Raw genomic sequence first — 15,318 nt, forward strand, 5'->3', positions numbered from 1 at the left:
AAATAAGTGCTCCATCCTGCTTCATGTACATATATATATGAAATATAAATATATATACATATGTGTGTGTGCATATATATATATATATATATATATATATATATTTAGTTGTAGTTGTCAATACCTTTATTTTATTCATTTATTTTTTATGTAGTACTGAGGATTGAACCTGGGGCCTCTCACGTGCTAGGCAAGTGCTCTATTACTAAGCCACAATCTCAGCCCTTCTGCTTCATTTTTTAAAATCACTTTACTAATAGACTTGTATTTGTACATATGTATTGATATGCAAATCCAGGCTTGTGGAGAGTTTTTATGTTATATACTAAGTTCCATCTTCCCATGAATGTTTTCTAGGTTTACCTTTAATTTTCACTAAGCTATTTAACTCCTTTTTTTCCCTTTTGTAAACAAATTCCTGTTTTAGTTGAAGGTAATGAGAATTCCATAATCAGCAATAGATACTAGTTTTACTTTCTCATCCACTTCTATTTTTAATGCTGGAAAACTTGGTAGTTATGGCTCCATTTTCATTCATTTCATATGACGAAATAGTTCCAGTGATTTAGGAGATCTGGAGCATTGCATGCATGCCACTGGGCCGCTGCTGAACTTGGGAACCAGCCACTGTGGATTCCATTTCAGTATCTGCTTTATACTGGGAATCAAAATGCAAATCTCAAGTTTTCAGAATATGTAGGACACATTGCCTTTCTGCTACTTAAGAAAAATTCAGAAAACATGATTCCATCTGGGTTATTCAGGAATCTACTTCATTTCTTACTCTGTTCATTGTCTAGTCCCTTGGTAGTAAAGGACTTTGTGTTGATTGCCTCCTGCACTCTTGAAGCTTTGTCATAAAATGATTTAACTCTTCCCACCTCCATCAACTCTGTAAGGTTAGCAGTTTTTGTTTTGCCTACAAAGAAGTAGTGGCACTGAAATTCAGACCTATGGTCATTTAACTCTAAAATGTGATTCCCACCCCCCTTAGTGTGCCTATTTTTTCTTCTTCTTTGCTATACCTACATTTATGGTAACTCTGCTGTGTCAGTTGAGAGTACCATGAATTCCATGTCAGCCATAGATAACTTTCTCTTCCTTTTGAAATTTATTATATTTTCATGTTTTTTCTTTTAAATTTTGTGTGTATATTCTCCATACCTATGAACTTATTATTTAAAAGGTAGGTACATATTGCACTTAACTCAAAACCTTTTATTCAGAACCACAATTCATTCTGAAATACATAATTGACAATTTAAGAGGTTAGGAGAAATAAAAGGACATGTGACCAGACATTTATTAAAACACCTAAAATTTAATCATGTACTTTTTTCCTACTTCCAATATACAGTCTTTGGGTTGTACCAGCACTTGGAGTACAGAAGGGAAATGAGGAAAGTCAGAGAAATAAAAGCTTTGCTCCTACCTGGCACTTATCTACTTAAAAATTATTTTACACCTATTTTTTAAAATCAATCCCTTATGCAAACTTTTCCCTCTTCCCGGTAAACAAATAATATATCTGACCTTAAAGGGATCTTGTATCCATTTTACAACTTTATATTAAATACACAAAACAATTTGCTCCTTTCTTTCCCTGTGTCTGGGCATACTAACTCAGTTTTGCCATGAAAATGGGCCATAGGCTTCACTTCTGGACATTGAGGACTGCAGTGGAAGTCAATGTGTTATTTTGGTAACCAGGACATTCCTTTAGGGACTACCAAGGTATCTAAATACCGCCCTATTTGGGGGTTGGGGGAGCAGACGTGCCTTACATCAGGAATGATGTCCCTTTGGGTTCACACACAAATACTCTTTTAAGGAACATGTCAGTGATTGGCTGCAGTTATAAACAAAGCTTGTGGTGAGATAGCTCTCCTGAGGAATGATGGGCAGGGTTCTGTACCTGATGCTATTGGCATGTGCTATATCTTATTGCCTTGTCTGGTCAGTTAACCACTAGAGCTATTACACTCCCAGGTCTTTGCAGGAAATCATACTTGACAAGTTGGTATTGTGCTGATATTTTCTCTACCCTTAACAATCATCTTGCTCTGTTAGAATATTGATTACAAATTTAGATTTACATGTGACAAAATGCCTTGCATGTTACAGTGGTTTTCTTCTTCCCTTTCTCCCTACCCTGAAATTCAAAGGAGAGGATGGATATAAAGTTGCTGGAATTATAGGAAGCTGTCAAGGAGATATGTGATCATAAGCCTCAGTATTGGGGGAGCAGACAGAGAGGAATTTATGCAGTCATCTTTCTGTCCAAAGTATAATCCTAACTAGTTTCTTAAAATTTCTTTTATTTTTATTCTGTTACAGACACACTAACCCCAAACTATCTAACATTTCCCTGGCCAAAAGCCATTATATTATATTCATAATTTTGCATTGTTAGATTTACATGTTTTTGCAGAGTTGAATTATTTAGTATATTTTACTTGGAAAATTGGCAATCTTTCCCTTAAAAATCTTCCATGTTGGGGCTGGGAGTGTAGCTCAGTGGTAGAGCACTTGCGTAGTATTTAGGAAGCCTTGGGCTTGATCCCCAGCATTGCAAAACAAAAGTTCCTCCACCTACCGGAGTGTTCTCCCTTATCTATAATCCAGTAAGGCAAATCCTACGTGGACTGTCTTTCCACTTCCTGGTGCTTTGTATACACAATTTAGTTATTCATATAAATCATCTGAGAGAATGGATCTTAAGAAAAACATGTAACAAGCCTGTGATATATGGCCCTTTATCATTGCTCACTCTATTGGATGTGATATGTTTTTATATGATATAAAACTTCATATGCCTAGGAATACTCAAATATTTTATGTGTATATTCCTGTATCTAAGACACACAGAATTGGAAAGTGGAAATGCAAGAATCTTTTGTTATTCTGTTAAGATCTTATAGTCTAGTTAGAAAGATGTGGTGGTAAGCATCAATAGTTAATTCAGCCACAGTGGTTTTAATTAAAATTACTTAGGAACTTCTGCTGATTTGCCAAATCAGTTGTACAGGCAATCAGTATAACCTCATTGCTCCTACCTGTGTCTTAGAAATACTGGTGCTATTTTAGTCCAGGTTGCCTCAAACAAGAGACTTAATGTCTAACTTTTAAGGAACCTAGGTCAGAGGTTTGGCTAATGTAACTTCACTTGATTATTTTTATTAAAGTATAAAATTTAAAAACAGTATGTATCTGTGATACACTGATAGCTTTATTACATGTAATTTTTTTTATTTAAAAAAAATTTTTTTAGTTGTAATGGACACAATACCTTTATTTTGTTTATCTTTTTGTGGTGTCAAGGATCCAACCTAGTGCCTCACGCATGCTAAGCAGGTGCTCTACCATTGAGTCACAGTCCCGCCCTTAAATATTTGTTTTTTAAGTAAATAAGAAAAATGTTGAAGAAAAGTCATTTTCAGTTGAAAAGCATGCCAAAACAAAATATGTATGTATGTATGTATTTATTTATTAAAAGTGGAAAGCATGCCAAAGAAAGGATAAAGCATGACTCTCGTGGGTAATTACTGAACTCAGTTCATGCATTAGCTGCCTTCTAAAAATTCTTTATAAAGGGAGTCTTTTTATTCCTCGTTCTATTTTTTATTCTCTCATAGAGTAGCCTCCAAGTCAAGACATGTCAGTCCTCTTTAAATTATAGCATAATTCCCATTGGAACCAAAGATTTATGTTACAAAGATTTCTCAGCAGTTGTCAATAACCTATTAGCCAATATCTACCATAACAAAATCCCCAAATCACAAAAATATTGAAGATTTTTTAAGATTTGTTATAGAGTCCAACTTATAATTTGAGAAGGATAAATAGAATCTAAATTCTTAGACTTGGAATGATTGCCTCTCCTGGGATAGACCTGTTTAATTGGGTGACTATCACAAAAGAGTAGTTTGTCATCGATGGTCAGCTAACACTTTTCTCTATTTCCTTATTTTCAGCCTGAACCTCCAACAACAAACAAATGGCAGTTGGACAACTGGCTGACCAAAGTCAGTCAGCCTGTGGTACCTGCCGAGGCCCTGGGGAACACAGAGCTGCCCCATCGGCGCCAGGAAAGCAAGGGTGGCAGCGAGAGCACCGCAAGTCAGGAGCATTCTGAGTCCAAAGATCCTGCCCCGAAGAGCTCCAGCAAAGTCCCCCGGGTCCCTTCTGAAGGCCCCCACCCTGGAAAGAGAACCTGTCAGAAGTCCCCTGCACAACAGGAACCCCCACCTAGGCAAACTGTTGGAACCAAACAACCCAAAAAACCTGTCAAGGCCTCTGCCCAGGCAGATTCTCGGGCCAGCCTGCAGGTGGAAAGTGAGCCAGGACTTCTTCCCTATGGCTCAAAGGACCAGACCTCCAAAGATAAGCCTAAGGTGAAGACGAAAGGCAGGCCCCGGGCTGGGGGCAGCAGAGAGCCCAAGCCTGCAGTGCTGGTCCCCAGTGAGAAGAAGAAGCATAAGAGCTCCCCCGCACCCCCCTCCAAGGCGCTCTCAGGCCCAGAACCCACAAAGGACAGTGTGGGAGACAGGAGCCCTGAGCACTTTGCTCTTGTCCCCCTGACTCAGAGCCAGGGCCCGCCCCATAGTGGTGGTGGTGGCAGGACTAGCGGCTGCAGGCAAGCAGTGGTGGTCCAGGAGGACAGCCGCAAAGACAGACTCCCATTGCCTTTGAGAGACACCAAGTTGCTCTCACCGCTCAGGGACACTCCCACCCCACAGAGCTTGATGGTGAAGATAACCCTAGATCTTCTCACTCGGATTCCCCAGCCACCAGGGAGGGGAAGCCGCCCAAAGAAACCGGAGGATAAACAGCTGCCTGTAGGGAAGAAGCAGGACTCTGAGAAGAGAAGCTCAGACAACTCCAGCAAGTTGGCCAAAAAGAGAAAGGTGAGTAAGGGAGACAGGCCTCCTGTGACACTGTGGGGTGGCCCTGGTACAGGGCTGGGGCCTGGGGGAACTTTAGGGCTCTCAGTTAACACTGGGGTTTTACCACTTGGCCCATTAGATTTTGCCCTAGAAATTAAGATCTTACATAAATTGAAAGGTTAATCAGTATTCTGAATTACTGAAATAACTGCTCTGTACAAGGTTTATTCTTATAGGATGAAGTTTTTAATACCAACATTACATCCATAGTTTATCTCCTGACTCCTCACTAGAGCTGTTAAACATATGATCAGGATAGCTCGTTGAGTAACATAGGTTTCTGGGTACATTGCAAAGTACTGGACATCTTTCTTTTTTAAAAATATTTATTTTTCAGTTTTCAGTGGACACAACATCTTTGTTTTATTTTATGTGGTGCTGAGGATCAAACCCAGCGACCCGCGCATGCCAGGCGAGCGCGTTACCGCTTGAGCCACATCCCCAGCCCACTCCCCCCGCTTTTTGTTTTTTTAGTGGTGCTGGGGATTGAACCCAGGGCCTTGTGCATGTGAGGCAAGCACTTTGCTAACTGAGCTGTATCCCCAGTCCCCTACTGGACATCTTTCATTATGATTTTTGGAAATTTCGTTTGACACAGTAAAGGAAAGGAGGAAATCCCTGCATTATTTGAGACCCTCTTACTTGGACACACCACTGTTTGGGTAGTTGTCCTTTCTTCACTTTTAGTTACTGAGCTCTGGACCTATTTATTATTTGCTTCTTTGAGTTGATGAAAGATGAGCGCTTTCCCAGTGGTGTTCCCCACACCAGCCTGCTTGGGATCCCAAGACAAAGGCGCAAGAAGGGCCAGCTCTCTCCTGCTGAGAAGGAATAACATTTTTAACACTCTTATAAGCACATGAAAAATGTCTTACTCAGCTGTGGAACTTGAGCTAAGAATAACAGAGGGGGAAAAAAAATCATGAAGCCTGCTGTCATGTCTGAGATCCGACTGATTAATCCACTAGCTAAAAATAAAACACAACTTTAACAAACAGCAAAGGGCAACTGTTATCTCTAGAACCTGCTTGCATGGGACGTGAGAGTGTGCACTGCTACCACTGCATTAGCTACAGGTCAAGTGAGCTGGCATCAGGTGCTCATTGGTGGTGCTGTTTCAGTTAGAATAGAGCATATTTTCATGCCAAAATGCTTCCAGAATGTTAAAAAATGTAGTGTGTGTGTGTGTGTGTGTGCATGTGTATACATGTGCAAAGTGTAAAACTTTCAGAAGGAAATTGTCATGGACCTGCTTAGGAAAAAAGGTGCTTTCATCTAATGTCCTTGAGAAAGACTCATGCACTCATTTACCTCCTCCAGGGAAGTCTTTCATCTCCTGTGCCCTCTGGCTACTATGGTTTTGTACGTCTCCAGTGCTAACCCGTTGCATTTGCTGGAGTGAGGAGAAGCATTCACCTCCATAGCGCTGACTCACTAAGTGGAAATGTTAGATATTGGAGGTTCTCTCACAATTCTTAGCCTTCTCCATCACCCAGTGCAAATCTAGAAGCATTGCTTGTGACTCCAGAAAAACTTCAAACTCTCCCTGGTGGCTATCAGACCTGTGCCCTCAGGTTTTGGTTGAGCTCCTCTAGGGCAGCTCATTTATCTTTCTATTTAGAGCATAGAGAAGTAATGATCCCTCATTTTAATCGAGTGCATGATTTCTTTAAAGCTCTGGCAAGCAGCTGAGAGATCTGGCCTGGAACAGTCTGTCTGTCTTAGTTATTGACAGGGTGGAGGTCTGACCCCTTGGTTCCCAACCCTGGCTACATTACAGTCACCTGGGAAGACCTTGGCAATGATGGCAGGGTGCCCATCCCCACTGATATTTTTGAAATTTCTTAGGTAATCCTAACGCCTAGCAGGGCTTGGAACTACTAGAGCAGTGCTTGACCGCAGTGCGTCAGGTCATGCAAACTACCTCTGTGGGCTGAGAAATTCATCAGGTGTGCTGCATTTAGACAGCTCAGATCTGGGCAGCTGGGAACTTGCCTGAAGTATGTCATTAGTTAGTGACTGACTTAGGCGCTCTCAGATGAATAAGTATAATCAACCCTATACTTATCTCCTGAGCATGTGTCCTTTGTTGTTTTGTTTTACTTCCTGCTGGGCTGGTTTATATGTGGGAGGTATTGGACATGTTATATTCATATCCCATCCTTCCTTGTGTGGGACTGGCTGTCCCCTTCTCCAGTACCCTGTTTGTTCAGTGCGTCCTGAATCCAGCCCTGCAGAGCACAGGGATTCCAGGAGGCAGCTTGGCATGGGGGCCTGGATCCTAAGGGAGAGGAAAGGCTGTCTGCCTTTTTAATGCTTGGGTATTCCCCCTAAATATGGATTGTGGAGACTTTTTTTTTTTTTCATTTTAAGTGTGAACACTTTGAAAAGCTCTCTGAAGATATAGTCAGAGCCACTGAAGAATATGCCCGATCCTTCACATAAGTAGAATTTACAGCTTTTCTTTGAAGGCCCATTAGAGCCTATTTCTCTTCTGGAGCAAAATTTAGCAAATATCTCCTGAGGGTTCACAGGTTCTTATAACTATTTTAGACTTAAGCACATATAAAGAAGAAGGTCATAAAGAGTAGATGGTAGGGGCTGGGGATATAGGTCAGTGGCAGAGCACTTGCCTAGTATTTGTAAGGCCCTGGGTTTGCTCCCCAGCACTACAAAAATGACCCCCACCAAAAAAAGTTAATAATGGTTAACAGCTATGATGAAGCCATCAAATGTGGCACTTGTGAAAAGGTACCCCCTTTTCTGTCTACTTTAAAGGGGAGGGTAAGGAATCATTCTTGAGGAAACATGAAGAAATTTTGAGGGAGAATAGGTATGAACTCCTTACATAACTGTTGAGTCTTATCAATCTGATTGCACTTTAGAATTTAAAATAGCACCTATGTTCTTTTATACAATTCTTTTATTTTTTCAATTTGTTCTAATAAGTTATACATGACAGTAGAATGCATTTTGACACATTGTACATAAATGGAGCACAACTTCTCATTCCTCTGGATATACATGGTGCAGTCACAGGAGTGGTGCAGTCATCCATGTATATAGGAAAATAATGTGGGTCTCGTTCTGCCATCCTTCCCATCCCTACAGCCCCACCCTTCTCCTCACTCCCCTTGCACAATCCAAAGTTCCTTCAGTCTTCCCTACCCCTAATTATGGATAGCATCTGCTTATCAGCCTTTGGTTTGGGATTGGCTTATTTCACTTGGTATGATATTCTCTAGTTCCATCCGTTTACCTGTAAATTACATAATTTCATTCTTCTTTAAGGCTGAATAATATTCCATTGTGTATACATACTACATTTTTTTGTGTGTATGTGAGTGGTGCTGGGGATTGAACCCAGGGCCTTGTGCATGCTAGGCAAACACTCTATATAACTGAGCTATAACCCCAGCCCATACCACATTTTCTTTATCCATTCATCTGTTGAAGGGTATCTAGGTTGGTTTCATAGTTTTTAGCTATTGTGAATTGAGCTGCTATCAATATTGATGCGGCTGCATCATTGTAGAATGACAACTTTAAGTCCTTTGAGTAAAAACGAAGGAGTGGGATAACCAGGTCAAATGGTGGTTCCATTCTAAGTTTTCTGAGGAATCTCTGTACTACTTTCCATAGTGGTTGCACCAGTTTGCAGTCCCACAAGCAATGCATGAGTGTGCCTTTTTCCCCACATCCTCACCAACACTTATTGTTGTTTGTATTCTTGATAGCTGCCGTTCTGACTGGAGTGAGATGAAATCTTAGCGTAGTTTTGATTTTCATTTCTCTAATTGCTAGAGATGATGAACATTTTTTTTGTGTGTTTGTTGAGTGGTCATATTTTTTTCTTCTGTGAAGTGTCTGTTCAGTTCCTTAGCCCATTTATTGATTGGGTTGTTTGGCATTTTTGATGTTAAGTTTTTTGAGTTCTTTATATATCCTGGATATTAGTGCTCTCTCTGAGATGTGTGTGGTCGATTTTTCACCCATTTTGTAGGCTCTCTCTTCACATTATTTATTTTTCCTTTGCTGAGAAGAAGCTCTTATTCTTAAGCCAAGTTCACATTTTCCAGATTTGGAAGAAAAATTGGAGTTTAGAATCATGGTATGATGCACACTCAGTCCAGTGCAATTGGAATGTACCTACAGATGTACCTAACAGGCATGGAGCTATTGTGTAAACCCTGCTGGGTGCTAGGCATATGTGTAGCTAATACTTTCTTTACACCCAGTCATCTTATAGGTGGATAACCTGTCTTCAGTCATTTAGACAAATAACTGAACAAGGGATACATTTATAAATAAATGCTTTACTAACTAAGAAACTTTAACATTAGGTGGGGGAGTGCAGAATTTCAGTGATATTTAATAGTGTTTTACACAGTGGGGAAGGTAAGTTGTATGTGGTAGGAAAAAGCATGTTTCTATTGCTTGAGATGATTGATTCTTTATTTCCCTTCCATTCAAAATCTGTCTTTTCTTGGCTTGTTTCTCCTCAGATTTTAATCCTTAAAATCAAGGGGTTTGAAAGCTCATCCTTTATAATTTTCTGAAGTGGCTTATAGCCATCTCTTCATGCCTATCAGTTATTCTAAGAGCATCACACCCATAGGCCTGTGCAAGCTGAGGCTGTTTCTAGACATTCCAGTGCCTTTGTGTGTGTGTGTCCTCACCAAGGAGGAAGAGTGATGGATTTTCCTTTTCTGCAGCATTTGCTCAGTGAACATGACCTGTCTTCTCATTAAGTCCCTTCCCATGTTCTTGGTGTGAACTGGCCTGGGTAGCCCCGTGTCTTTCTCGATTAAATCCCCTTCAGAGGGAATTTCCTGACTTTTCCAGAGTATTGTCTGCTTCTCCACTTTTCCTCTGCTTCATGTGCTACCAAGCTCATTTGCTTTTCTTTGGGAGAATATAGAATATAGTACAGTCTTGGACTTGGTTGAAAGAACCTAGCAGTCCTCATTAAGGCCGCCCCCTTTTGTATGTGTTTGGTACTGGAGTTTAACCCAGGGTTCTCTACCACTGAGCTACATCCCCAGCCCTTTTTAATTTTTATTTTGAGACAGGGTCTTGCCGAATTGCTGAAGCGGGCATCTAACTTGCAATCCTCTTGCCCCAGCCTCCTGAGTATGTGGCGTACGGGTGTGTGCCACTATGCTCCGCAGGCTGCTACCTTTTCATAGATGAGATCTAGAAAGGTGCTAACATCACTTGGCTTCTGAGTAAAAACGGGTCTGGAGCTCAGGTTTGCTGCCACCTCCCAATCCTGTGAGTTTTTCTCTTTTCCCTCACAAATTTTTGTATACACATGTTGCTGGAGATGCTTGAGAGAGGTACAAGATCAGAGTTCAAGACCCATGTGTTGACTGCAGCCATTAGGATTAATAGGACAGTTACAATATCGTCCCAGTTTAAGCCATTGCTCCCACCACTGCCACCCTGAGGCCCATGTATACTCTTGTCACCATTTTAGCTTCCCTTTTAGATACTCCTTTCTACCCCCGTCACAGCCAGGCTGTATCTTTCCAACCAGAATCTCTGTGGCCTCAAATAAGTGCTGGTCCTGGAAAAAGCCACCTTCGTTTCCCATTGCTACCTGCAAGTACCTACATGACAAACCAGGTGCTGGGGCAGGCACCTGGCTGCCCTGGAGGCGTTCTCTTACAGAAACCAACTTGGCCAAGCACAGCCCCATCTCTTCCTTTTATGGTCTCAGTTCTTGCCCTTTAGCTCTGTTCTGTAGGTGGAGCAGCACTTGGCAGATCACCCAAGGCTGCCTGACCCAACAGGTTAGGGAAAGCAAACAAGTGAGTTAGGACCCGATTGGCAGCCAACAGTCTCCTCTGTGGTAGGTGCCGGCACCCTTGAGATACTTACCCTAATGGAACAAGAATTTCTGAATCTCAGGCCTTTGACTGGTGTCCCTGAAATAGAGGCAACCTGGGGATAAAACCATCGGGCAAAGAGATTTCATTTTTTCATGCTCATTCAAAGAGCATGTGTTACTGCCTTCTGATTTTTCACGAGACTGCTTGACCCAGAAGAATCTAAAGAATACCATGCCTCCTATCTTTCTGCAGTACTTGGAACTTTGAAATTCAAGTCTTAATTTCCTAATACTCAGTATTGCCTGGCCCCACTTTAATAATTCTTCTCCCAGTCTATTCACTTGATTTCACTATGAGGCCCCCTTCCAGGACCTTCACAAATGCTGAGTGCCTGCTCTGAGGAAGCCTCTGACTGTTCCAGACAGAGAAGAACAAAGTTCCAAGTGCATAGTGTACAAGGAAACACTAACCTCAAACCCGCAGACGTGAACTCAATAGTTATGCAGAATCAATAGGATTGCTTTATTTACTTAAGTGGCTCCTTCTACTAGCTTCTGGAGTATTCTTTGCATCTGAGTTGTTAAATATCAATTTAAAGCATATTATTTCCATAAATCGCTAAATGTTAGCATTGTTAAATGCCAGTACTGAAGTTAGTGTCTGGTGATTTGTTTGTTGGCTCTTCTTTTGAGCCTTCAAATGGCACAAGCAGAGTTTGTGGGAATTAACTCAGCGTGAATCTTATTTTCATGTGTGGTTTATAAGGTCTGCCACTTTTGTTTATAATAATAACTAACATGTCCTAAGCAGCACAAAAACATACAAACAAAAATTAGCTCTCATTCACCTCTGGACTCCAGTGTTTTCTTGAAGAGGAAACTACTTTATGGATGGTTTATGTTAGTTTTGTCTTGGAGACCTGTGTTATGTCATTAACTAACAGGAAATGACTTTCTCGTGTGTGTGTGTGTGTGTGTGTGTGTGTGTGTGTGTGTGTGTGTGTTTTACTATCTCATGTTCTCATGTGCAAGTTAATATTCATCTAGATATTTTAGCAAATTCTGACTTTCCCCCAAAATAATTTTCCCATTTTCTTGCAATGTTTGCTAGGCCAGGTATGCCGCATAGAATCTAAAATTTAAGATAATTCCCTGACCCCTTTGATGACAGTGAACCTGGATGCAATTAGGTGCTTAATTGACAGGGGGGTTTCCACAACCTGCAGCAGGATTCTGTTTTAACCCTGTTGGTGATTCTTTTTCTCTTAACCATGGTTTGCCATCTCTGAAGTGCTGCCCCTGTAAATTGTTGAACAGGTGTTTGTGTGTTTACAGAGCTTGTCACAGTGTCCCTGCAGGCTTCTCCTGGCCTCTGCCAGTGCCTTTGACTTCTGAACTTTGCTACCCGCTGGTGCTCACAGAACAAACAGCCATGTACTACTTCCTGTGGCATTTCAGTCATGGGTTTAGGCCTTGCTTACATACCTCATATAGCACTCATCTCCTTATTAGGACCCACAAGATACCTTTCCCCCATTTTCCCATAGTGAATGGTTACATTTCTGCTGATTTATTTGTATCTTATCCCTATAATTCCTTCTTTGTTTGGCAAATTAGAAATTCAGAACCCAATTTATAGCAAACTATGTTTGCTATAGAAATATAGTGTGAACCACATATTAATCTTAAATTTCTTTTTTTAAATAAAAAATGAAAAAAGAAAGCTAATGGCAATAATTTCAATAATTTTACTTGATACAAGATATCTCAAACTTCCATCAACCTGAAAACTGTTAAATTCTCTCTTGGCATCATGTCTTCAGAGTCACTTCTCATTTCAGACCAGCCACGTTCAAGTGCAGGTGCTCCCTATGGGCTTACCGCCCAGCCTGCTGGCAGGAGCCTGCAGGGCTGTGAGAACTGGTGGCCTTCAGAGAGTATGCACCTTCCCTTGGCTTTAATTCCTCTCCTCCACCCATATTTTCCCTTTATTTAATGTTCTCACTTCTGCACACAAGACTAAAAACAAGTATCTTTGTAAGCCATCATGAATGAATCTATTTTGAAACAAGACAGTACATAAGTGAATAAAAGGGTTTTTCCAGAAGATTCTACGTAGGGCTGGTTGGAAGTACACACAACTAAAGGCACATGTGTTGGCAGAGGGGAGGGATTTTTATTTTTTATTTTTTGTTCTTTTGAGCAGGGCCAGGCTGTTTATTAATGTCTGGGTAGACCTTGAGCCTAAACATCTTAATTTATTAATTTTTCTTAGAGAAGTTCGGGGAAAGAGGAAGACACAGTGGTGAAAAACCAGTACCATCCACCGTCAGTTAATTTGAAGAATGTTGTTCTCCTTTAAGGCCTAAGAGGATTTGGGATTGGTTGAGGATTGTCCTAGATTGACTGGTGGTGACCCAGATTTCTAACTCCATGAACTCAGTTGGGGAGTCCAGTTCTCATTGTGTAGCAGAGTTCATTGAAGGACTCCTACCCATCACATCACTGCCACTCGCTGGAGAGAGCGTGGACTCCTTCTTTAGCCAGTCCAGTGGCAAGGAGGCCACCGTGAAGTCCTTATGTTAGACTTCTCGTACGTAACATAGGTGTTCATGGTCACAAATAGCACATGAGAACGTGGAGAAGGCTTCATGGTTGGCTCTGAAGACTTGTTCTTCTGATGATTAACCGTATTTAGCACTTTAAGTTGTAAAATGGGTGCTTTTGAATTACTTAAATCCTATAGTTAGGTTCCCTTTATTTCCATATTCCCACTAAAATCATATTTGTAGTCCTTCATTTTTTAATCAGAATTTTTTGGGAAGATACAAATGTGTAATATGGGGTGGATAAAGACAATATTAGGGATGGTGAGAGAATGGAGAGGGAAAAGACAGAATCCCCCAGTAACTATTTTTATTTTGTGAAATATCTGTATAATTCTTTCTGTGAGACATGTAGAGGATTTTATAGTCAGTTTCTTTTTCAGCATTTCTCTGTTCTTCATTAGGAGTAGGTTTTCAATATTCCACTCTGAATTTTATACATACAATAAGTTGGGGGATGTAAGTGAATGGTTCTTTTGAAAGAAGTGGGAGGGGCTTCATAAAATCATCCCTGTGTTGCTTGATGTGAATATGGCATGTTTTATTGATTCTTTACCTTTTTTTTTTGACACTATAGCCTCATGCATGTTAATTATTGAGTCTTTCAATATTTTGAAAAACATCAATGATGTGTTGAAGTCTGTTCTTGTTGTCATCTATTATTTTAGACTTCACCTACCTTTTTTTTTTTTTTTTTTTGGTACCAGGGATTGAACTCAGGGGTGCTTCATCACTGAGCCACATCCCTGACCCTTTTTTATATTTTATTTAGAGACAGGGTCTTGTTGAATTGCTTAGGCCTTGCTAAGTTGCTGAGGCTGGCTTTGAACTCAAAATCCTTTTGCTTCAGGGCAAAAGCCACCGGGATCATAGGAGGTGTGTACCACTGTGCCCAGCAGATATCACCCCTTTCTGTGGTATTGGGAATAGTCTCTTTTGTGCAAAGTCTGTTTTAATACAATCCTCATCAAATTTAGATAATGTATCCTCTCTGCTCTCACTCATCACACGTGACCTTTTAAGTTCTAATGGGATTACTTTACACAGATGTCTCCACAAGTTGAATTATTCTCTTTGTTGCTTCTGTATTCTCTTTTCTGTTTTGTTGGTACAATTAACATTTGTGACATTTTGCCTTGCTTGTTATATTTCCATTAATAGAGCGAAACAGAAAGAGACTATGATAACAAAAAAATCAGACTGGAGAAAGAAGCTAAATCACAGTCCTCTTCATCCTCATCCTCCCACAAAGAATCTTCTAAAACAAAGTGAGTATGGAGATCCGATTGGGAACAGCCTAAAAAGGTGACCAACTCTTCTTGAGTCTTGGAAAGGCAAAAAAAAAAAAAAAAAAGTTTTCTGTGGTAGACCCAGTGGATTAATGAACTCATTCTGGCTATTTTGATGATGATGTATTCCTCTCATCATGTGGGAATTGACAATTCAGCAAATTTAGATTTAGCAGGAGCATTTTCAGTAAGGGAAGTTTTCTAAATATATGGAATTGTGTTTTCTAAAGGGAAGTAAGAAAGGTGCTATTACTTTCCCTACTTTGCAGGGTGAGCAGTGGAGGCACAGAGGGAAAACAGTTCGCTCAGAGTCACAGAATTTCTGCTGGGTGCTATAGCCAGCATTTAGACACCACGGGGAGCCTAGGTTCAGTGTTCTTTCTTTTAGAGATGAGTAAGAATCTGAAGGCCAACCAGCCTCTGTCACTAGGGAGACAGATGACAGATGAGAATGGTAGTGCTAAGAAGGTGAATAAACAAAAAAGTAACTGAGATTTACTGATTTATTCAAGAAATTGCCTCACAGTGACTTGGCCAAAACAGATATAGAGTGCCATGATTGGGAGCCCACGGGGAGGTGGGAGAGGGAGAAGAAGGTGTAGGCTAGGGAGCCACTGAAAGGTAGGAACATCTGGGGTAAGTTA

The 15,318-nt window shown here is 40.7% G+C and overlaps 1 protein-coding gene across 3 annotated transcripts in view; it reads left to right on the forward strand.

Moving 5' to 3' along the window:
- Positions 1 to 15,318, forward strand: part of AFF1 (ALF transcription elongation factor 1) — a 202,728-nt gene that overhangs the window by 172,175 nt on the left and 15,235 nt on the right. For all 3 annotated transcript variants that reach the window (XM_081303788.1, XM_081303789.1, XM_081303790.1), the window contains 2 exons: positions 3,975 to 4,907; positions 14,547 to 14,653. In XM_081303788.1, coding sequence (XP_081159914.1) covers positions 3,975 to 4,907; positions 14,547 to 14,653 — 1,040 coding nt within the window. The remainder of the gene's footprint in view (positions 1 to 3,974; positions 4,908 to 14,546; positions 14,654 to 15,318) is intronic.

Source organism: Spermophilus citellus, assembly GCF_964194105.1.
Source record: "Spermophilus citellus genome assembly, chromosome: 8".
In the NCBI taxonomy this organism is placed as follows: domain Eukaryota; kingdom Metazoa; phylum Chordata; class Mammalia; order Rodentia; family Sciuridae; genus Spermophilus; species Spermophilus citellus.